Genomic DNA, 25,535 nt, shown 5'->3' on the forward strand with positions numbered 1-25,535 from the left:
TTATTCTCATAAATGTTCCCATTAGAACGTATAGAGTATGTCCATGTGAAAACACATATTTATTGATATATTAGATTATATTAACTGTCCAAATCAATTATAAGCTCTGGTCATATAAATAAGAACATATCTTTCCTTGACCGTCAAAACAGTACTATTTTCAGTGCATAGTTAAATGTGTAATACTATTTTATTTGCATAAAATGATGTCTTTAGTTTTGAGAAGATGTTTTGCCTATTGTTTATGTTTTTCCAAGGTCATATTATTTATAATCATTATTTGGCACCTTTCTATCTTTTTCTGTCTTAGTGACTGTCAGATTGTTGATTATTTCAGATTGTTGCAGAAATTGCTCGATGTGTGTGTGGCTATTCAGTCATCCTCTTTGGCAACATATTTTTAAGTTCTGTCAATAAATTTTAACTGATTAGGATGCCAGGGTATTATAATTTACATCTTAAAATCCTGTATGTTCCATGAAACTAGTAAAAATAAATGCAATGGGAGTGGATCAAACAACAGTATTGTACCCCATGTCATTTGCCAGTTCAAACTCTGGTTTACACTCATTTTTTAATCATACAAATAAACTGCATCATAATAGCTTGCATGTATCTCAGCAATGAAAATTAGCATAGCTTTCAGCAAAGCTCCACTGTCATTTCTACTTAATATGCTGAGACTTGCCAACAAGCACTTTTAAAAGTCTACCAGTGTAGTTTATGTTCCTAAACAGAGTTGCAAATTGCCGACCACTTTTAGAAATCTTGTTTTGAGTACCTTTTCAGATACCTGTTTCCCTTAGACCTGTCCAGGATATGTTTTCATCTACGAGCATACAACATGACAATTACCATAAGATTCAAACTGCACTGTATATAATGAACACTGTTGTTTCACTCTCCAGTATTATATTTTGCTTGTGAGTGGCAATAATAGCAAAAATCCAGTGCTACTGGATTGTGGAGTTTATCATGTAGTAACAGGCTCTATTTTGATTAATGAGGACAACAAACAAATTGGACAGAGAAGTTTTATCATAGGAGAAAAACAAGCTTTCTGCAGACTTCACAGTTCTGTTGGGATCTAAACAAGGTAGCAAGTCCTTTCAATGTGGGCCACAAATACCACCAAACCAGAAAGACATTAAAATCTGTCAGTGGAGTAGATTCAGCCTGTCTGCTCAGGAGCTATGTTGTAGCTACCTGGAGAACAGCATGTTGTACAGTCCCTGGAAGGCACAGCTTAAATTGCACACCTAATTACCTAGAAACCTTGACTGTCTGAGTCAAACCCAGATGTCTAAGTTTACTTTGTTATAACGTATAACACTTCCATATCTATTTAATGTAAGTTGTACTTACTTTCTACTTATAATTACAGAATCACAGCATGGTTGAGGTAGGAGTGGACCTCTGGAGGTCATCTGGTCCAACTCCTGTGCTTAAGCAGGACACCCAGAGCCAGTTGCCCAGGACCATGTCCAGACAGCTTTTGAATATCTCCAAGAAGGGAGACTCCCTGTGCCAGTGTTCAGTGACCGTCACAGTAAAAAAGTGTTTCTTGGTGTTCAGATGGAACCTTCTTGTTTCAGTTTGTGCCCATTGCCTCTGGTCCTGTCACTGGGCACCATGGAGAACAGCCAGATTGGTAAGATCCCCCTCTTCTCTACGCTGAGAACTGCCCCATCTCTCAGCCTTTCCTCATAGGAGTGAGATGCTCCAATCCCGTAACCATCTAAGCAGCCCTTCGCTGGACTCCCTAGTCTCCTTTATTTCCCTTATCTCTCTTATACTGGGCAGCCCCACCCAGTATAAGAGCACTCCAGGTGTGGCCTCACCAGTGCTGAGTAGAGAGGAAGGATCACCTCCCTCGACTTGCTGGCAATTCAGCAGCCCAGGACACCATTAGCCTTCTTTGTGGCAAGGGCACACTGCTGGCTCCTGTTCAACTTGGTATCCACCAGGACCCCAGGTCCTTTTCTGCCAAGCTGTTTTCCATCTGGGTGGCCCTAGCATATACTGGTATTTGAGGTTGCTCCTCCCTAGGTGCAGGACTTTACATTTGTCCTTGTTGAACTTCATGAGTTCCTGTCAGCCCCTTTCTCCAGTCTGTTAAGGTTCGTCTGGATGGCAGCACAACCCTCCCAGTCACTGTCAGCTACTCCTCCCAGTTTCGTGTCATCAGCAAACTTGCTGAGGGTATACTCTGCCCCATCATCCAGATCAGTAATGATTTCTGCAATTTATTGTAGAGGTATCTAAGCTAGTTTTAGAGTAACTAGCTTATCAGGATAGTAACAGAGTGGGAGTTGACCCTAGCAAAGCTTAAACTGTCCTTCTATATAGCAAGTTTTACTGCTAGTTCTTGGTGTTCCATAGATCATGCCTCCAGAGGTCATGCAAACATAACTCATTGAAAGTAGTGAAGGCAAAGATCAATCACTACTGTCAGCAATGGTTGACAACAGGTGGTTTTAAAAGCCAAAACCTTTATTGCTCTTGACATAATTTGAAATCTGTCACTTTTAACTAAAGAAGGAAGGAAAAAGGGATTGCAAATGCTTGGATTGGTGCAATGGTGTAGCTTGTATAGTCTTCCTGGAAAAAGGGTAGTGAGAAGTCTAAGAATCATAGAATCATAGAATCATGGAATCATTAAGGTTGGAAAAGACCTCTAAGATCATCGAGTCCAACCATCAACCCAACACCACCATGTCCACTAAACCATGTCCCGAAGTGCCTCACCTACATGTCTTTTAAATACTTCCAGGGATGGTCACTCCACCACTTCCCTGGGCAGCCTGTTCCAAGGCCTGACCACTCTTTCAGTAAAGAAATTTCTCCTAATGTCCAATCTAAACCTCCCTTGGCGCAACTTGAGGCCATTTCCTCTCGTCCTGTCGCTAGTTACTTGGCAGAAGAGACCAACACCCACCTCGCTACAACCTCCTTTCAGGTAGTTGTAGAGAGCGATGAGGTCTCCCCTCAGCCTCCTCTTCTCCAGGCTAAACAACCCCAGTTCCCTCAGCCGCTCCTCATAAGACTTGTGCTCCAGGCCCTTCACCAGCTTCATTGCCCTTTTCCGGACACGCTCCAGCACCTCAATGTCCTTCTTGTAGTGAGGGGCCCAAAACTGAACACAGTATTCGAAGTGCGGCCTCACCAGTGCCGAGTACAGGGGCACAATCACCTCCCTACTCCTGCTGGCCACACTATTTCTGATACAGGCCAAGATGCCATTGGCCTTCTTGGCCACCTGGGCACACTGCCAGCTCATGTTCAGCCGGCTGTCAACCAGCACCCCCAGGTCCTTTTCCTCTGGGCAGCTTTCCAGCCACTCTTCCCCAAGCCTGTAGTGTTGCATGGGGTTGTTGTGGCCGAAGTGCAGGACTTGTTGAACCTCATGCAATTGGCCTGAGCCCATCGATCCAGCCTGTCCAGGTCCCTCTGCAGAGCCTTCTTACCCTCGAGCAGATCAACACTGCCGCCCAGCTTGGTGTTGTCTGCAAACTTCCTGAGGGAGCACTCAATCCCCTTATCCAGATAATTGATAAAGATACTGAACAAGACCAGCCCCAAAACTGAGCCCTGGGGAACACCGCTCGTGACTGGCTGCCAACTGGATTTAACTCTGTTCACTACAACTGTCTGGGCTCGGCCATCCAGCCAGTTTTTTACCCAGCAGAGTGCACCTGTCTAAGCCAGAGATGGGGTGGACTTCCCTTCCCTAATGTTAAGTCCCTATTTTTGCAGTCTAGTGCTGTTTTCTGCATCCTTCCTTCTCCTTTAAATTGATTTTGCATAATAGAAAAACACATGACCAGAAACATTTTCTACTCTAATTCTAGCTGAGCCATCAGCATTTCAGAGATTATGTATGTACGAGAGGAATTCTTCATATTAGACATTTGTAACATTTATCCTTAAAATACAGTATATGGAAAAGATGTCTAAATATAGAGCTCCCTTTATTTAGGGAAAAGATGCTTCTTTTGTATTCCATTTCTTTGTACTTATTCTCTTATAGGAGTTTTATCAAAATGACATCAATTTTGGTAGACTACAGTTAACTATAGTTAACAGGTAACTACAGTTAAAAATAAAAACCCCAGTAATTTTCAAATGTAGGCTCTTACCTGATATTGACTGAATAACATTTGTGTTCCATTTGTTGGCATCTGTCATGCTTTTACCTAACCTTCTATTCAATTTATCACTTTCAGAAGAAAAAAATAATAATTTGATTCAGAAGAGCTTCACATAAAAATATCTGCCTTTGAACCAAAGGAGATCAGACAATAAGAATATTTTGTCATAGCCCAGCCTTTTTGTTGCTTGTAGTGTTGGGGCATTTTTTTTATTTTATCTTTTTTTAATGTGATTTTTTTGTTCGTCTTCCTTATGAATGCAATTTGACCTACAGAACTTTTCTTATTTCTTATGTAGTATTCTAACACTATTGCAAAATATGCATGGGTTATGAATTAGAAGAAGAAAAAAAAATTAGAGAAGAAAAAGTAAAAGGTACTCTAAGAGAGATTCATCTCCCCTAACTTTACATATCTAGAAAGTAAATATCTAACATATGAGATACGTATTTATTTTAAGAAGGGATTTATCTTGAAATAAAGATTTTTTTCTTCATTTAGTGGAGAGAGAGCCTAGCATGATGAGGTTAAATGTAGATCTCTGCATCAGTATAATTAAGTGTGTAGAAAGCTTGCATCTTAGATTTTGCACTCCTTATTTCAGCCACTATGTAAAATACATAGATTGATAAAATCGCTATGAAAAGACATCACTAGAGGCAGGAGCTGGGGGGGAGGGAAGTAAAACAATTACTGTTTTCCTAAACTGGATAACATTTGAATCAGTAATACATCAGAGTGATAAATACATTGGTCAAATTAGTACCAGTTTCAAAGATAGACCCAGCAGTATTAGTAGTCCAACAAAAGTCAACGTGTGTGCCAAAAAAGTGTGGGCATATTTACAAATTAAGTCAAAATTAAAGTTTGAACAGTGTGATAAAAGATATCAAGGGACCACTTATAGAAAATAATACTGAAGGTTTTAATAAATGGGCTAATTAAATCATAAGCTTTGGGGAAGTGTTAATGTTGTGAAAGTGGTTTCAACACCACAGTTTAATTACTTACCACAGATGCTACCAATGAATATTCCAAGCCCATTACTTAGTTTATTCAAGAGAGTGGGGGAAAAAAATCAGTTTCTTCATTTTTATATCAAATGTAAAGCCTCAGAGAATGTGTGTGTGTGTGATTGTTTGTTTATCTAATATATTCATTTTGGTAATCTAATGATATGTTAAGGAAAACAAACTTCAGCTATGCTGTATTCTTTTTGTTTTGGTTTAGTTTTTGTACCCTGATGTCGGGGAGGGATAGGGTGGACTCAGGATTATAACTGAAGGGTAGAAAGTCAGTTTAAAATTTCTTCTGAATATGAAATTATTTTTAATGTGTGGTGAAAAAGTTGGAATTACAAATCAATTAAACACTGAACACATTTCCTCTGCCAGTGACTGTGATCATCAAAAATACAAGCTTAGTAGATGTCAGAGTTCGGTTGTTAGACAGAAAACACAATTAGATTTCTTTCCAAAATTCCAGTCCAAGACTGTTCACTATTATTGCTGTGTGATTGATCTCTCTGCAATATATTATCACCTGCATGCATACACAGATCACAGACTTACAGACAGACTAATGAACGTCTGTTGCGTCTAAGCAGTAAATATTAATGTAGATTATTTGTAATAGAAATTATGTATGTTTCAAGAAAGAACTTGTCTGGAGTTTCTTAAAGAACCTTGAGTCTGCTGCATCTTATTGCTGAGGAGAAAATAACCTTTCTCTGAGAATACTGAATTCTGAGGGATTTAGTATAGTCTCTTTCTTTAGAGTTTTCTTTTAGTCTTTTCTTTTAGAGTTGGTTGAGCAGCTGGCTTGACTAACTCACACATTATGAATAATTTAGTCCATGAGCAACAAAAACATTGAATTTCATGTAGTGAATATTTGTATTGCCACAGAAAAATGCCTGGAAATCATCTCTGAGCTAAAACAGGTTTACTGAAATCATTAATTAAACATGAATAAGAAAGAAAGAATTCCAAACAGATCCAGAAATGTTCGATGAGCTGAAAGAAAATGGTAGGAAACAAAACAAAATGAGACGTGTTAAATTAGAGAAAATCTTAGTTGCAAATATTTTTCATTATTTTATTTCTAAGACAATATATTGAAACAGTTGTTCTAAAAACAAGTAAAAACTCAAAAAGATAAATTAGGTATAAACTTTGTTTTAAATTTCCATTTAAGGCCCTTAATTACAAAACAGTCAAGTGACTAAAGCAGATGATTATGTTGGATTTAGCTCAATTCATTCAATTTCTAGCAAAACAAAAAGGACTTTAAGTAATATTGCTAAGGTTCAGTTGGATAAAATGGGATTTAGAAATGGAGTTTAAACTTCAGCTCCATACATGAACAGTTTCTAACCTTGTGATCTCTACATTTAGGAGTCTAGAAAAGCTAACAACTTTTGTATTTTTTAAATAACTTAAAGGAGAGTGTGAAGGAAGTATTTTAATCTACTTTAGTTAAAATCTATTTGCAAATCAGGATCTGGATAAAGATGACACTGTGGGTAATACCTTAACATATCCTCAAAGCGCAAAAATTGGTGGAAAATAATTTTATGACAGCAATACATTTTTATTTTCCTTTCAAAATGTAGTAATTTAAAAATAAGAGTTAAAAGATGTGGTAAAATATATCTGTAGTAAATTCACAATTGTATGATTCCTGAAGTTGTATCTTCTGCTATACAAAATTGAATTAATTTTTTATGTACAAAACTGGCCCAATTTTAAAATTTATATATCATTTCTGATGTCTTTTTCTAAACATTATTCTAAATTTTAATCTAAATTTTAAAGGCTTTTTTTTCTATATTGTTGTTCTCTGAATATAATTCTTAAACATGTTAATAATGCATGCTTACTTCTTAGCCCCAAATACTTTCAGTTCCTCATGTAAACAGTGCAAACATGCTGCTGTTCTCATTCCTGTTGTGTTAGTATTTTTTTAATGGGTAATTAATTTGGTATGTATAAAAATAAAAATTGTTGTGTATTTTTTCCTTATTAGAAAATATTACTGATGACTGAAATATCTTGCTCATTTTACTTGAGAATAGTTAATATTATTATTAGTGGAAACCATTTAAACTTCTAATGCAGGCATTTAAATGAATACCTTGCATTGTAAAGAGAGCCATAATTCTCTCTTACTTAAATCTGTTTAAGTACAGATTTTAAGCAGGAAATTCACTTAATGTTGCAAGAGCAAAAATTAAAGTGAAATTGAAAGAGGCAAGCCATACTTTAATTCCATTCCCCAGTATCTTTCTGTAATTAATTTCATAATTATCTTTCATTTTTACCTTGGACAAAGGAAGAAAATTATTTTAGAACTAACCCATAGTATTGGAGAATTCTTGATTCTGAAATGCTTTTATCCATTTTTTCAAGCATGTAAGAACTTTCATACAAAAACTATGCACTAAGAATGTTTAAAATTGGAGAAGCTGGTCAGAAAATGGGCTGTAAATTTTCAATTGAAATAGGAGAAGTAAGAAAAATTATAAAGAGCTGGGATATATTTTCTGCAGGAAAAAACCCCATGTTTTGTAAAAAGTTTTTAATTCTGAAGATAGTCAAAAACTTAATTTGAAAGTTCTGTTTTTTCATGGAAAATGCTTTCTATCTTGGAGAATAAAAACATTCACTTTAGTTTGCTTTCTTTTTTGTAATATATAGAGTATTATGTATGTGTTTTCAGGGCTGTGTGGCTTTGTCTATGAAAGAGATTGTAAAAAAAGGAAAATAACATTTTATTTTGACATACAAGGGAAACTAGGCAGGCAAAGTTTGATAATTTTTGATGTTGTGTCTCTTGTCATTGAAAGCCTACTCATGCATCTTTTTAAGCCCCACAAAGAGTGTTTGCATGTACACTTTTGTTCTTGGGTATATGCCAAGGAGTCTAATAATTAAATTGAATCTCCTTGTAATGCCTGGTAGATAATCAGCATAAATGTGAAAAACTTACAAGGCTCTTAAAAAATGCCTGTTTCTGAAGATTAATTGGTAATTGGTTAACTCAAAATTATTTGTAACATCACACTTTCTAGTAGTAAGTGCTAAGTCTGAATTTTCTCTGTTCATATTGTATTCATCTTCAGAATTTTCAGTATGATTTTCCTCCTACACTTTGTGACACTAAGTAGATAAAATGATTTAGGATAAAACTTAATATAGTGAGGTTTGGGAATCATCTGGAATGTGTTAATCTAGATTAAAAATTAGGACTCTGCATCAGAAAATCAAATTGATTTGAGCAAAGCCTATCATGCCTTCCAGAAAAAAAACAACACCTTTGGTATGCTGTTTCATTTTTCAACCTTATTGGACTTTTAATTAAAAAAAAAAACAAAAAAAAAACACTACACAAAAATTTCCATCACTTCTAGAAAGGAAAGTTAGTTAAAGTGCTTTATTACCTAGATGATGAAAACAGCATTCATTCTTTTCTAGCTAGTTTTTAACAAGATTTATAATGATATAAAATCACAATTTTTATGTGAAACCCTATTATTCCTGATTTAAACCTTCTTAGTGAGATTAGCATTTAAATTATCTGCCCTCAATTTTATTTAAGTTTTTAATAATGGCTGATGTCTATTCAATAACTGTAGACTAAACCAAAGATCTTGTAGACTAAACAAAGATCTTGTTAACCATCATTTTAATCCCAGAGAAGACGTGGATATGTTTGTTCAGGCAGAATCCTGAATTAATTGATGCATGACCAAATGTATTCATACAGAAGCAGATCCGTTTGGTATGCTGTTAATAATATTAGCTCAGTATACTGTTGTTTCTACTTATAAGGTCTAGTTTAAGTGGAAATAATTAAGTTTGGCATCAGGCTGTTCTTGGAAAAAGAAATAACAAAACTGTTTACAATCATTGCAGAATTGTCCTGAAAAACATACTGTCTCCAAGATCAATTTACCTACAAAAAATGTAAATTACAATTGCCGATCAATTGCCAGTTGCAGAACCTATGTTCAGTTCTCTGAAGGAAGTCTGCATAATTTTTTTGAAAACGGTGCATTTCGACAAACTCCTAAAATGAAACAAAAAAATGACAGTAATTAACTCACTATTTTGTTTATCTCATAGGTTCAAAAGTTTTTAAACTAGGATATGAATATTATTAAACAATTAGTCTTTATAACAAGAGGGTTTGTATCCAACAGAAGTAGGTGAGACACTATTGGTTTTGTAAAAAAGAAGTAGCACTTTGGGGGGGACTTTTTTTTTCCTTCATGTTTGCAGTGGAGCATGAATAATAGCCTGACTGATATTTCTTAAAATGGGTATATACAGTTTTAATCAGAATAACAATGAATTAAGTTGAAACCTGCAGTTATGATAGTATTTACAGGCATTTCTTGCAGTTGTCTTATAGACAGAAAATACAAAGTGTCATTTATTCCTTTCACCACATTAGGCAACTGAAATACTTCCATTCGTATACCAATACAATGACGTAGAAATAATGACTTGTTTTTCTACTAGCTTTAGACAGAGAAAAAATTCTTCTAATTGGAGTTTTGTTCTAAGATACACAGTGTTTCCTAACAGCTAGAGCAGCATAAGCATGGTAAGACTTTGAAAGTGGACGGAGAACTTTTTTTAAAGAAAGTTTTAAAACAGTATTTTTATACTTTCCGGGAATACATACAAACCCTTTATTTGCTTTTCATTTCAATCTGTACAAAGAACAATCATGACCTTACATTTCAGAAGCCTTTATTCTTTCCTGGTAGCTGCATTACTATGATCATCAACAATATCCAGCCATAACAAATCTGTTCGTGGAAGAAGACACGTAAAAGGACAATGATGGCTAATCAAATCTCTCTTGAAAACCATTCAATATGCAAACTTTAGGTCATTCCTTCTTCAGATTTTTGTTTCATATGATAATGTGTTTCTCTCACTCAAGGTTGTCAAGTGACTTCAGATACATTTTGGATCAAGAAAGAGACTCATGGGCTTTGTTAAAAAAAAATGTGCCATAAAAATCCACATTTCATTTACTCATTTCTTTTATTCACGGTTCATTTAAAAGATTTTAAGCTTTTTGTTCTTCTGTTATGATTATTAATACTATTAAGATAAGGCTAATCCTGTGTTCTGCATAACATTGGCATGTAAGTTTCTGAGGGTACATGACTCTTTAGGGTTTTTTACAGGGAGAATGTATCTAGATACTGGGATAATTTTTAGAGAATGGGAAGTTGCTTTCTGCCTATCATGAAATTTAATACTATTCAGGGTATAGAATAATTATGTGTTAAGGACTATTCAAGATTCTAAATCACAATAAATAGACATGGACAGATAGAGACCACATAAAGTATAATTTTGAATGATGCTATGCTCCTTTTGGCAGCAACTATCACTTGGAAAAAAAAAGATAAAAACTTTTGCATGTGCTTAGTATCTTTCTTTGGTGTGCAGGGAACACTTTCTCACTTTGTTCAGTTTTATAGCCCTGATACCTGTCCTGGAGGAAATATCCAAGTCTTTCTTTTTAATGGTAGGAATCTTATAGTGTTTCTGCATCTCCCTTTTTGCGTAATTACTGTATCTGAGGCACATACCAAGGTGGTGGAATTTGAGGTTTAGTTCACCCTGACAGAGCGAATATTGCCACATCTCACACTTTTCACAAGGTAGGAAGCTCTACCTAAATAACCAGGGCATGTTCTGTGCCTCTTCAGAGGGATGAGGATACTATGAAAGTTTTGGTAAGGCAGTTCTCTGGCTCTTCCCTTTTCTTGTAATCTCTTCCAAGAGTGGGGTGCAGGAGAGAGGAGAGTGATTATTTCCTTCCCAGGCAGGTGGCACCCTCTTTTTCCCTAGTAGTGGCTGAATTTCATCCTAGATGCCACACATTCAACAGGGGAGAATGAGACCCATCCCATCTCTCAGATGATCATTTATGTAGAATATGTGAGATTTAAAATAATATCATTCAAATCAGCTAATCAAATCATTCCTACTCTCACCTGGATCATGGCTGCAAATCAATGGGATAAAAGAGGGGCAGCAAAAGTAGAGCTGCTCCCCGAGGAAAGAAGGTGGGATCCGAGGGTGACAGCAAGGCAGGCAGCAACAAGGGCGCAGTTCCATGGTGCGCCCACCCACTGTCAGTCACCGCACCCGTACCAAACAACTCCTCGTGCTCATTAGACCTGACTTTCCCTTTGGCAGTACTGGAGTACTTTTCACTCATGATCTCAGATTGAATGTGCTTCACTGAGATGAAGCATGCCTGCTCTCTGCAGCATTGTGTTGACAGTAATTTAGAAGTACAGATGAGAAAGGACTTGGTGGGGTTTTAACTGGGAAAAAAGAGACGCATGATGACACAAAATTGCTAACAATCCTCAGGATATTGCTAGTCTGAGAAGTTCTAGCAATACTAGAAGTACCTATGCTGAAGTAGCACTGACATGGGTCTTCTGAGAAGTGACAGCTCTGACTTTCCACATATTACAAAACCCAGAAATCTTCATTTAATATTAGCTACAATTCTCTCTTAATGAAGTAAGTCATAGCCATGAAATAGCAAGCTGAACATAATATGGTTTCCAGGGAAACATCCTTATTAACTGAATTTCCTGATCAGGCACATCCTGATTTAATAAAAATATATTGATTATTTTGATGTAATAAGGAAAGATAACTATGGAGTAGAAAAACATTGAAGCAGATTATTGAAACTTAGACAACATGAAACAGTTAGCTTGATATGACTTTTGGTTTCTAAACAGTAGCTTTAATTTCAGCTTTTTTTTCCCCCCTCACTCACAGGGTTTAGCCATTAGGACAGTCAGAAATACAGTGTTTATCACAAGTCAGCCCATGTGCTAAAATAAATGGGTAGGAGGGAGGAATTAATATTTTTCTCAAAATGGGAAAAAGCCTATATTTTACCCCATAAGATTTTTTTTTTTACTTTTACTTTTACTGTTACTTTTTTAGTTAGTTAACTTTATTTTGTTGTTGTTGACAAAAAAAAAAATTTATGATTTGGCCATGGAGTAAAACTTTTTTTTTTTTTTAGGGAAATAAACACAGGTTTCTGTCTGATTTTAAAGTTTCATTTAGAAATGTTTTTTTCATTTCTAGGATGAATTTCTAATCAGAAAGAAAAAGAGGTTCAGCCTTTATTTGTGGTTGAAATTTCGGAATTTTGGGACAGGACAGTGTTCACTGATTATGACTTCTTTATTTGAAACACCTGGCAACTCAGTTAGAAGATCTCATAGGTATAAATATTTGCTTTAAGAGCCTAGGCACAGATTGGAACATCAAAATAAAGAAGTAGCTGTCCGATAGGAAGTCACCAAATATGATTGTTGGACTTTGATCCTTACTGATATAATAAGCTTGCCATAAAAAACCTTGTCATCAATTCCATTAATTCCATTAAGCATTAGAAAGCATAGGTAACTCAATATATTACTTCAAATTTGTGCAGGGGAAACCGATAATTTGATTTCTCAGCTTTGTTGTGCCTGTATTCTGTTAAATTAATTGTTGACAGAGTACACTGTTTGGTTCAGAAGTTCTAAATGTACATTAAATCATTTTGCAAGAGAAGATGTCATCCTGCCTAAACTCTGAATATGATTTGTCTTCAGATCTTTGATTTTTAATCTACTGAGTGAGTACTGTGCTGAGAACTTCAAAGGGAAAAAAAAAATCACAAAAAGGATATATTAAAAATCTTAATATTATGAAATATGAATTAACCTATTGTTATAAAATATACTTACTACTGCTGTTTATTAGCACATTTTAATATTCTTATTTAGTAACATTAATTGCATGATAAACAACACCAGAACATGCACACACACACATATACATACAAATCCTTATCATCTCTAACATACAAAATGCTTGCTTTTAATTTCTTGATAATCTGAAGTTTCTGAGCCCTTCCATTGATATCGTGGGTGCCAAGATTATAAGGATACACTCTTTGGAAAGTTATTAAAAATAATAGCTTAAATACCTTCCTAAGAATTGTATTTTCCTCTACACGCTAGGGAAAGTAAATACATTTGAAAATAAATTGGATTCTAACCATAGACTCAGTATTCTTGTTGCTCAACTTAGATTAAGAAATACAGTAAAAATTCTAGTGATTATTCTACTATTCTTGTACTGATCCTAGCTCAATAAAAAAATGCTGTATTTTGTGTAATACTATTACAGTCTGGTGAAAACACTTCTCAGCTATGAAGGAAGAGAGTAGAATCTTGATATTTAAATTCCTGAGGTTAGATGTGAAGGTAGTATATGTTACATCATAGTACAGTTCAACAAATATGTCAGAGTGGTATACATTGTAATGCACTTCCAGATAAAATTTTAAGGGGCTGCCATTTTGATTGAAAATAGCAGACTTTGGGAGCTGACCATTTTCCTATAGAAAAAGAAGTCAATATCAAAGTTGAAGAATATTTTCAAATATAATTTATTTCAATTTATTTGCAAACACTTATATCAAGCTATTAACATTAACCATATATAGTGACCCCTTTTAAAAATACTGCCATCAAGGAACACAAATGTCTCTTCTGATTTTTGCATGTGTCTATTTCTGTTCTGCCTGTGCCTCATACTATTTTAAAAAGACTCTTGACCACCCAGCATCTTGAGCCTTCAACCACAAAACACTTATGTTATAGGTATAAGTATACATTGTTTTAAGCTGACGATAAACATGCCTGTTTAGTGAACTTGTTTTTCCAAAAGAGGCTTTTTTGTATTAAAATTGTCTGAAATCTAAACAGAGGCAAGTGGTTTTGAGGAGTAAACTTTCAATATAAGACAATTATGTATATACGATATTGGCTCCCTCTTACTGAATTTCTGTGGTCTTAGGCATATGGCCTTGGAGTATATAGATCAGTAGAAACAAATTAGTTTAAAAGATACATACATGCTAGGGAGATGCCAGAATGGGAGTTTGTGACAAATTTAAAAGAGCAGCATATTTAATTTAAAATCTTTTCTGTAACATTTCTCTGAGACTGAATTCATATTAGCCAATCTCAATATTTTTCTTGCTTTTCCAGTCAGTTATTTATTATTCTGCTGCTGCTGTTTCAAAGTTGTTTTAGTAGTTTCTTAATACAATAATCATGCATGTTTATAAAAATGAATATGATAGATACTGTTGTTTTATTAGATAATAATAGTAAGTATAGTTTTGCGAAACAAATATATGGAGGGATTTCTATGCCTCATTTTCCGTGTGATATGAGAAAAGTGCTTGTCCCAGCAGACGTAGAAACTTGATATGACAATTTTCAAAAACCTAATCTGCCTAAATGAAGGAAAGCATATGAGCCATTTGTTACTGATTGGGAGGAAAAACTTCAGACCTCATCACTTCACTTGTTGTTACATGAATCCAGATTTGACATACTGACAGAGATTTATTCAGAGATCCTGCAAAGTATTTGAAGTCCTCAAAATATATCGATACATACATTTTCAGCCCCTTTGTATCTTATCTTCATACATTTATTCTTTCATACATTTATTTTTACTTTTATGATTGTGGGATTATTTGTGACTGATGCATAATGTGTTTGCAAACATTTATATAAAGCTATTAACCTGGACCACGTTGAGTGACATTTTCTGAAAATACTACCATCAAGAAACATAGCCGTCTTTGCTTTCACATTTTCATTCTTTTAACTTTCTCATATCTTTAGTGGTAAAACACCACTATTGTGTTTGGTCCATAGGTTTAGTGACCAAAATAAATATTTGATGTTTGGTTTAGCCTTCCTAATTGTACATTTGTGATATAGCATATATTCATTATAGCATTTACTTTCACATCCTGATAAGGAGAATACATGAATATTAGGATTACTACATTCAAGATATTGTAAATTTATTATTTATGCAGTCCTTGTGCAAACTAATAAATCCCATGGTTTCTTTGTATTATATTGTTCCCTCTGCAAGCTTACTATTTCCTATGAAGCTAGGGGCTTTGTGTGTATTGCCAGCTTTCTTATGCTAAGTTATCGCACTTTTAGTCTTATTCCTTCTCCCTGAAGAGGAGCTCAGCTGAACTCAGCTCAATTATTTTGTACCTTTCTGTATCTCCTACTGTCTCTTTCCCTCTTCCATTTTTTTTATTCCCCACCTGTTTTTCTCTTTCATGATATCAATATATGGATATTTTATGATACCAGATATGCAGGAAGATATGGCAGAGCCAAACATGATATGTACTATCATCTGAAATGAGCCAGAGGTTTTCAATGCACAACAGACAGCTTAAAACTATCAATTTTGCTAACTAGAGGCTAATGTTTTAATAATGTAAACTGGATTTCATTCATTTTTGCCAAGAACTTCACCGAACATCAGCGTGACTCAAACTATCAACAACTTTTCTCATTCATGATTAGGCCATGCAGAACACTTCATATCCTTGCTAGTTCAGGCAGTTACCTTTAATTAAATAAAAATAAGAATTTAAAAAAACCCTTTCATTTATTCAGCTAAAATATGTGGAATTTGTGTTAGAACAGAAAATAATGAAATACCCAGCCTTCCACTGTAATGCATAGTCTCCTCAACTTAGAGAGTGTCATGGTTTAACCTGGCAGGCAGCCAAATACCACGCAGCCGCTCACTCACTCCTCCCCACCCCGCAGTGGGACGGGGAGAGAATCGGAAGGGTAAGAGTGAGAAAAAATTGTGGGTTGAGATAAAGACAGTTTAATAGAACAGGAAAGGGAAAATAATAATGATAATGATAAAATATACAAAATGAGTGATGCACAATGCAATTGCTCACCACCCGCGCTGACCGATAACCAAGTAGTGATCGGTACTTCCTGGATCACGCCTACCATTCATATGCTGAGCATGACGTCACATGGTATGTGGGGCGACAGCTGGGCTGGCTGTCCTGATTATGTTCCCTCCCATCTTGTGTACCTAGCTCAGTCAATAGGCACAGGAGCTGTCTTTGGACTAGGAGGGTACTCAGCAACAACTGAAAACATCAGTGTGTTATCAACATTTTCCTCATACTAAATCCAAAACACAGCACTAGGAAGAAATTTAACCCTATCCCAGCTGAAACCAGGACAGAGAGTTTGCTCTGTAATTTAATAATAGAATCAAACTTCACAGTTATACCAACTTCCCCATAGACTACAAGTATCTAAGTTAGAGACCAATGACAAATGAAATCCTCCTTCACGCCAAAAAGTCCATGATTATTAATAGCACAAATCTTATTACTCCTATAGTAATCTTTCTGCATTGCCACATAGGTTTTGTGCATATATTAAAGGTGATACTTTAATTTTCAATACACAAGATGTGAGTAGCATTTAACCCACTCAAAATTGCTAATAACTGCATTTCTACAATTTTAATGTAGATAAATTTAATGTAATGCACCTGGAGAACAAACAATAATAAAAAACAAACAAGCAAATAAAGAAAAAGCCAACCTTTAACTTCAAATTTAAAATCATAGGTTTTGGGTTGGCCACTTCCATTCAGAAGTCAAATTTTGGGTCTATGAAATATGACTTCCTGGAAAAGTCAGCTTTAAGCTCTGTAGTAGTCAAAAAGACAAAATCAAAAGTTACAAGTTATTAGGAAAGAAAAAGATAACAAAGCAGAACACATCATTATGCCACCATAGAAGTTCATGGTTTGCCAGTATCTTGTATATTGCGTGCAGTTCTACTCCCTTCACAAAAAGAATCTAACAGAACTGAAAGCTTCAGAAAAAGCCAACAAGGAAGATAAAAATATTAATGTTCTTTCATATAAGCAATGATTAACTAAGCTAAGGTTCCTCAGTCTAGAAGACAGTCAGCTAATGGAGAATATGCTGAAGTCTAGAACGTTATAAGGAACTTGGTATGGTAGGGTTCAGTTACTCATTTTCTCTTTCAATAGAAGAATTAGGGGGCACTGAATGAAAGAAATGAGTGAAACAAATTGAGTGAAAGCAAATGAAGCAACAGGAGCCAGGTTTAAAAAAAACAGAGGGAGGTAAACCTTCATATACAGCTAGCGATAGGCCAAATTCGCTGTGAAAACGCCTTGTAGATGCAACAAATGTATGTGGGTTCAAAGGAAGATTGAATCAGTTCATGGAAGATAAGGTCCCTGAGAATTACAAAATGCATGGAAAAGACATCCACCTCAGAACGTCCCTGATCTGAAAGTTGGACATCAGGGGAATATGAAGGGGAATTAATAAATATTTGAAAACAGTTTTATGGCTTGCTCCCTAGACATTGACTTATGGCCACAGTTGGAGACATATTTTGTCAGGCTAGATGACCCTCCTTACTCACTTCTTTTAATAAGCAGGTCTATTGGCTGTTAGGTCATCAGCCATGTAAAATAAGAGTTCTGGATCACTACTAGAGATACTGCAGTGTGTAATGCCTTTCTTTGGACCTGAACAGATTCATTTCATGACTGACATCTAAAATCAGAAGCAGGAATCTGCTGTCTACATGTACAAGCTATTAATATTTTAGATGTCACAGAACACGTGTTATCTGCAAAAGGCTGACAGATTGACAAAGGACATTCATGCATTCTTCAGCAGCCATTGAAGACCAGATGAAATAGCTGAGAATCCTTAAAAGGAATCTAGCTGCCCGTGTTAGGCAACTGCAAAGCAGTTTCCACACATTTGTATATATGTGTCTGTGAGGGTGGTATCTCTTCATAGACTGGGAACTAAATTCTCTTGCTTCCTGGCCTTCAGTTGCCTCTCTGAAAATAATTGGGCCTCCCAGATAGATGTTCTATGAGATCTAAAAATTTACTAGACTATACACATATGCTGCCATATGCAATAAAAACCTGCTGTAATTTGACAGTCAGCAGAATATAGGGATCAAACTCTAGACATAATACTCAATTGCCTAAACATAAACATTGAGAGTTTGATCGACTTCTGATGCCTTAGGGTATCTGAGATATCTACATGGGTCTGGCAGATATGGCACAAAATCTGCATAAGTGTTGCACTCTTCTGGCCTGACATCAGTGAGATCACAGAATCATGGAATTGTTCCGATAGGAGTAGACCTCAGAAGGTCTGTAGTCCAACCTTCTGCTCAAAGCTGGGTCAGCTATGAGATTAGACCAGGTTGCTTAGTCCAATGTGGTCTTGAAAATTTATAGGGTGATTTACCTATAAAAAGCCAGTAGATATGTACATACAGGCAAGTGAATCAAACACCTAACATTTACAACTTGTAGCCTTCTCCCGTGGAAACGTAATAGAATATTCTTTCAGCTGTATGCACTGAGTATCTGTTGTGGTAACTACTGATTATAGTTGTTATGCCAATTGTAAAGATAGACAGCTACATTATCTGGATTATTAATCCTTAATTTTGCCAATAATATAGCAAAACAATAGATTCAAAACTTGCACAAGAAAGTTCTCTGTTTTTTTGTTTGGTTGGTTGTTTGTTTTTTTTTGTTGTTGTGTTTGTTGTTGTTGTTAGGGTTTTTTTTTTTGTTTGGTTTGGTTTTAAAAATAAGGGATGTTCCTGGAAAGTATTACATAAAATACTGTAGAAAGTTGTTATGTTATATGACCGCACATTCAAGATACTTGCAAAGAGATGCTTTCTGGATCCTTACAGTGTTATGTTGGAAACCATTAAAAATAAGTCAGGCTGTAGCCTACAAGAGAATACTTAATTTTCTTCAATGTCTTCAGTAAGAGAGTAGTAAGATTGTAGTCTTTAGGGATGGTGAAACAGGGATCTAAAAGTTGCCTAGTCTTTTAAAAATCAACTAAATACTTATTTTCCTGTCCCTCCTCCAAAAAAAAAAAACAACCCACACAAACCCCTGTATTCTACAATGAAGTGATATACTTATCTGTTTTGTGATCTTCTCTCATTGCATGGTATTGCTTTTCTAAGAATTTCTAGATTTTTTGATTCACAATCATGTCATTCACAGATATTGGCTGACCTAGAAAATCATGCGCTATTTAAGGATGACCTAGAATGCCAGAAGCTTATTCTGGAAGCCATGAAATACCATCTTTTACCAGAAAGAAGAACTCTCATGCAAAGTCCAAGAACTAAACCTAGAAAATCTACAGTTGGGACACTTTATGCTGTTGGAGGAATGGATAACAACAAAGGTATTAGAGGATATTTTTCCTTTATAAAAGTTATATTTTGCATTTTCTTTATTAGAAAATAGTGAAATACCTAGAAATAGTGAAATTCCAAGACTGGGATGGGGGTGTCTAAGTCAGTCAAGAAATGCTGCCAAGACTTTTGGTCCAATGAAAATCAACTGATATTTAAGGAAAAATATCATACTGTTAGACAAAAGAAACTGAGTTTTGAGTTCATTCTTTGCTAAATCAAGTTCAGGTAGTGGAAACGACCATAAACCCAATTTAGGTGCAGCTGTGTTTGTTCTGTCTTACTGTGCAGATCGGTTCCTGGTTCACATAGCAAATCAAATACAGAAATATTTAGGAAGACAGCACAGAGCATAGCACCATTGCAGCATCAACACGCAGTCTATTTTGCAGATTCAGGTCAGGCAGAAGCGGTTTATTTCAGCCCTGTGTCAATATGAAATCTGACTGAAAACAAAAGTTTTATATACATTTGCAGCAGATAAAAACTGTTTTGAGAAGTGGCCTGGTATGGCAGAGCAGCATCTACATAGTAGGTGCCTTTGTTACAGCCGATGTAACATGTATTCCCAATAACTTAGGATCTGCAGCTGTGCGGCCTCGACTTACATCTGCTCAGCTCGTCCCTCTTGTGATGCTGCTGTGCCCTTGTCTAGCTTTTAGGACCAGCGAGACTTGCTTCCTCACCTCAGCTCAGGAGACTGAGTGCTGTTTGTGTGTTTTGAAGAGTCACTGTGAGTTCATATAGCACGCCTCAATATTTGGGCTGTGGGATGATGCTGATACTGTATTATTTCTCCTCAATAATTAATAATTTTTTTTCCCACAACTTTCTCCACTGAAATGCTGACATGGATGATTGCGATTCACAATGATATATTTTTAATGTCTCCTGGTGTTTGCTACCAAATATGAAAGAGTTACGTATAAGAACTGGATGAGCTAAGCAAATTAGCAATTTATTAGCTAGCATATAAAACAGCGGGTAAGTGCTAATATTATAGAAGTATTTGAAGGTTATGTGGCCTATCACATAAAAAGTAGCCTAGCATGCTAAATCAAGTTTGTTTTGAAATCTCTTCTATAGTTTTTTTCCTTTCCATAAAAAAGAGGTGATAATTAAACTCCAGCAACCAGTGACTGGAATTATGCCTGACATGTGAAAAGTTAATGCAGCATAGCACTAACTGAACAGAATTAAAAGGAACAAAGTTAGATCATTTTGTAATTTTAATTTCCTAAATGTACAAAACCTCATTTAATTTCTGTTTCCACACACCTTTGTTTATTTAATCATTTAATTTGAAAGGCACATATCAGAAACAGATTCTCTCTATATGTTTACATTAATAGAATGAGATGTATTAATAGAGTAGAGGTATATACTTCTGACAGTGTTCCATAGACCTTACCCATTCAGATCGTCACACTGACTTCTGTAATTTGGATTAGCAGGATTTAATAATCTAGTAGTATACAAAAGCTATCTAGGTGCACATATAACGGAGGATGCTAGACTGAAATAAATGAGTAAATGCAAGAAGTGAACATACACAAATTTGTTAGAATGGTAAAACACTGACTTCTTGCAGCTGTCTTGGAATCCGAAATGCAGAAGAAAATTATGTGATAGAACATGATGTATATGGTCTATGTTAGATAGTGCCATGGAAGATTATGATAAGGAAAATATACTTGCACAGCAAGAGGACACTGGTATAAATAATTGAGCAGTGTTATATTGATGGCCGAATACTGACTGATCTCTCATGAGGTGTTCTAACCTGTTTCACTACCTAGCAGGTATAATAATAACGATAAAGAGAATCTGCAGAAAAAGAAAACTAAAGAAAACAAAAGTGTCAGGGTAACCATGATCCAAAAACACTGGTATATATTACTTTTGGAATAGTCCTAGATTAGTTCATCAAAGTGCTAAATTAGTTCACTATTTACTGGATCACAGTCTTCAAGTAAATACAAGGGAAAAAGAAATGAAAAATTACATGGGCTGGAACTCAGGAAAAAAAGGAGAGTTTATGACCTTTGGAAGAGGGGGTAGGCAACTCAGGAGGACTACAAGGATGTCGTGAGGTTAAGCAGGGAGAAAATTAGAAGGGCCAAAGCCCAATGAGAGCCCAATCTGGCTACTGCCATAAAAGACAATAAAAAATGTTTCTCTAAATACATTAGCAACAAAAAGAAGGCTAAGGAGAATCTCCATCCTTTATTGGATGCAGGGGGGAAACATAGTGACAAAGGATGAGGAAAAGGCTGAGGTACTTCATGCCTTCTTTGCCTCAGTCTTTAATAGTAAGACCAGTGGTTCTCCATGTACCCAGCACCCTGAAAGACAGGGAAGGGGAGCGGAATGAAGTCCCCGTAATCCAAGGGGAAATGGTTAGCGACCTGCTACATCACTTAGACACACACAAGTCTATGGGGCCGGATGGGATCCACCTAAGGGTACTGAGGGAGCTGGCAGAAGTGTTCACCAAGCCACTTTCAATCCTTTATCAGCAGTCCTGGCTAAACGGGGAGGTCCCAGTTGACTGGGGGTTAGCAAATGTGATGCCCATCTACAAGAAGGGTCGGAAGGAGGATCTGGGGAACTACAGGCCTGTCAGTCTGACTTTGATGCCAGGGAAGGTTATGGAGCAGATCATCTTGAGTGCCATCACGCAGCACATACAGGCCAACCAGGTGATCAGGTCCAGTCAGCAAGGGTTTATGAAAGGCAGGTCCTGCTTGCCTAACCTGATCTCCTTCTATGACAAGGTGACGCACTTAGTGGATGAGGGAAAGGCTGTAGATGTTGTCTACCTAGACTTTAGTAAAGCCTTTGACACCCTTTCCCACAGCATTCTCCTAGAGAAACTGGCTGCTCATGGCTTGGATGGGTGTACTCTTTGCTGGGTAAAAAACTGGCTGGTTGGCCGGGCCCAAATAGTTGTGGTGAATGGAGTTAAATTCAGTTGGTGGCTGGTCACAAGTGATGTTGCCCAGGGCTCAGTACTGGGGCCAGTTCTGTTTAATAACTTTATCAATGATCTGGATGAGGGGATCAAGCATACCCTCAGGAAATTTGCAGACAACACCAAGTTGGGCGGGAGTGTTGATCTGCTCGAGGGTAAGAAAGCTCTGCAGAGGGACCTGGACAGGCTGGATCGATGGGCCGAGGCCAACTGTATGAGATTCAACGAGGTCAAGTGCTGGGTCCTGCACTTGGGTCACAACAACCCCATGCAACATTACAGGCTTGGGGAAGAGTGGCTGGAAAGCTGCCCAGAGGAAAAAGACCTGGGGGTGTTCGGTCAACAGCCGGCTGAACATGAGCCGGCAGTGTGCCCAGGTGGCCAAGAAGGCCAATGGCATCCTGGCCTGTATCAGAAATAGTGTGGCCAGCAGGAGTAGGGAAGTGATTGTCCCCCTGTACTCAGCACTGGTGAAGCTGCACTTCGCATACTGTGTTCAGTTTTGGGCCCCTCGCTACAAGAAGGACATTGAGGTGCTGGAGCGTGTCCAAAGAAGGGCAATGAAGCTGGTGAAGGGTCTAGTCTTGAGGATTGGCTGAGGGAATTGAGGTTGTTTAGCCTGGAGAAAAGGGGACTGAGGGGAGACCTTACCGCGCTCTACAACTATCTGAAAGGAGGTTGTAACGAGGTGGGTGTTGGTCTCTTCTCCCAAGTAACTAGCGATAGGACAAGAGGAAATGGCCTCAAGTTGCGTCAGGGAAGGTTTAGATTGGATATTAGGAAAAATTTCTTCACCAAAAGGGTTGTCAAGCATTGCATCAGGCTGCCCAGGGAAGTGGTTGAGTCACCATCCCTGGAGGTGTTTAAAAGATTGTAGATGTGGTGCTTAGGGACATGGTTTAGTGGTGGACTTGGCAGTGCTAGGTTAACGGTTGGACTTGATGATCTTAAAGGTCTTTTCCAACCTAAACAATTCTACGATTCTGTTCTATATTGGCTAGCAAGAAACTCTTCCATAAAAATGTGACAGGTCATTAACAAAGAGAGGGAAAATTTGATTTACTGAAATACTGATAATAAATGTGTTTTTTTCATTAATCTTGTGATTAGATATAAAATCTATAACAAAAATTGCTCTGATAGTAAATAGGTGAAGTGCATCATTAGTCTATATCAAGCAATATTAAAAGTCCTTTCATTATTATTTAGATATTTTGTAGAAAGAACTTTGATATCACCACAGATATATTAAAAACTGAATCTTTTGAAATGTGAAATTGTGAGGTCTCCAGTCATTGTTCCTTAAACTCCCATGTTGCATGTTTTGCCTTTTCTTTAATGGTTTTCAATTGTTTGTAATAATCTTTTTTTCTTTACAGATATGTTTTATCAAATGTGGTTTATTACTTATATATCGTTATTTCACAGGAATGTCATGTAACATGACTACGAGAAGTTAGTCTTTTGCTCTGGTGAACTTCAAAGGATGTCCTTGTTTTTCTGGGCTTTTTTTTTTTGTTTCTAGCAAGACATTTCTCACAGCATACTTCACTTAAACCTTATTTATTTTAATTTTATATTTTTCATTCTCATATAAGCATACTTTTTAAATACTGAAATAAATATTGGACAACCTATTGTAAATACTGTAAATAAAGGCAGAAATAGGAAAAGATCATGTTTTTCCTCTTAGGTAATTCTTCTTGCTTTTTAAGATATGTCTGAGATGTCTATAACTTGAAAATCTATCTCTCTCCTCCATCTTCAGTTTAGTAGGAATTATTTAAAAAAAAAAAAAAAGTAAAATCCATCAAGATTGTTTTGTGGCATTTTGCAAGTTGTGGAAATTACTACAAACCACCTTGTCTTCACATACATAAAATATTTGACAGCATTCATTATCTCTTCATTTGATGTACATAACTGTTTTGAGAAAACATCTTATCTTCATAGAATCATAGACTCATAGAATCATTAAGGTTGGAAAAGACCTCTAAGATCATTGAGTCCAACCATAAACCAAACACCACCATGCCCACTAAACCATGTCCCCAGGCGCCTCATCTACACGTCTTTTAAATACCTCCAGGGATGGTGACTCAACCACTTCCCTGGGCAGCCTGTTCCAAGGCCTGACCACTCTTTCAGTAAAGAAATTTTTCCTAATGTCCAATCTAAATCATCTTACTTACATTTTTATTCAAACTATACAATGTACAGTAACTGAGTTTGATTTTCAGAAGATGCGTGCTTGTACTCCTTGTATTTCTGTAATACAGACAAACAGCAAAACCTACTTAAGAAGGTATAGTATTTTCTTTAAAAAAAAAGGAAAATAAAATGCAATGTGTTTATTACAGAACATTTCTGCTTGGTGTGCCTTTTGAAATATTTTATATAAATATGCATGTTTTGTAAGTATACATAGATGTATGTGTATATATACTCATATATATAAGTAATATGAATTATTGAGGTGTTCTCTTAAAAGTTTGACAGTGTGGCATGGTAAAATACCCCACCCTATCTGTTGTACTTAAGCCATTCCTTAATCCAGCATGCAAATGAATTCACGGCTAGGGCTTCCTGCATTTAATGATAATATATTTGTTAAGATTTTTTTTTTTTAGTAAGAACTTGGTAGGTTTTCTTATTCCTGTTCAAATATTAAAATACAAGTAAATAGGCTCACGCTTACAAACTGTTAAGACCCTCCTGCCCGGCTGCTGGAGCCCAGCGTGGTGCCCCCGGGGACTCTGCTCGGGCTGAGGGATGCATCTGCCGTTTTCCCATTAGCAGGGTCAACCAGTAACGAAGTTAAGTGTGTGTCCCAGAGCCAGGCGCAGACACACACACACAGAGGACACGGCCACGGCCAGTCACACAGGCGGCCACAGACAGGGCGCTGCCCCCGGCAGCACCCGCACTGAGGACTCACAGCAGACACGGGCACAGGCAGCCACGTCCCCTCCTCCTCTTGGGCTGGCAGAGGCAGAAGGTCACTGGTGCAGCACACACACCACGCTCTCCGGGTTCACAGGCACACGCACATTCGTGGATCCCTGAGTACCGGCACAGCCCCTTTGCCCTCCTCACTCACACTGGTCCCCCCAGTAGCTGGCTTTTGGGACACGGCCCCAGTAGCTGGAGGTTAAAGACCCCACTGGCTCCAGTAGCTGAGACC

At 36.8% G+C, this 25,535-nt stretch overlaps 1 protein-coding gene across 2 annotated transcripts in view; it reads left to right on the forward strand.

Annotated features, from left to right (window-relative positions):
• KLHL1 (kelch like family member 1) overlaps positions 1-25,535 on the forward strand; it is a 266,732-nt gene that overhangs the window by 171,268 nt on the left and 69,929 nt on the right. For both annotated transcript variants that reach the window (XM_075139137.1, XM_075139138.1), the window contains one exon: positions 19,181-19,367. In XM_075139137.1, coding sequence (XP_074995238.1) covers positions 19,181-19,367 — 187 coding nt within the window. The remainder of the gene's footprint in view (positions 1-19,180; positions 19,368-25,535) is intronic.

This window comes from Calonectris borealis, chromosome 1 (assembly GCF_964195595.1).
Source record: "Calonectris borealis chromosome 1, bCalBor7.hap1.2, whole genome shotgun sequence".
In the NCBI taxonomy this organism is placed as follows: domain Eukaryota; kingdom Metazoa; phylum Chordata; class Aves; order Procellariiformes; family Procellariidae; genus Calonectris; species Calonectris borealis.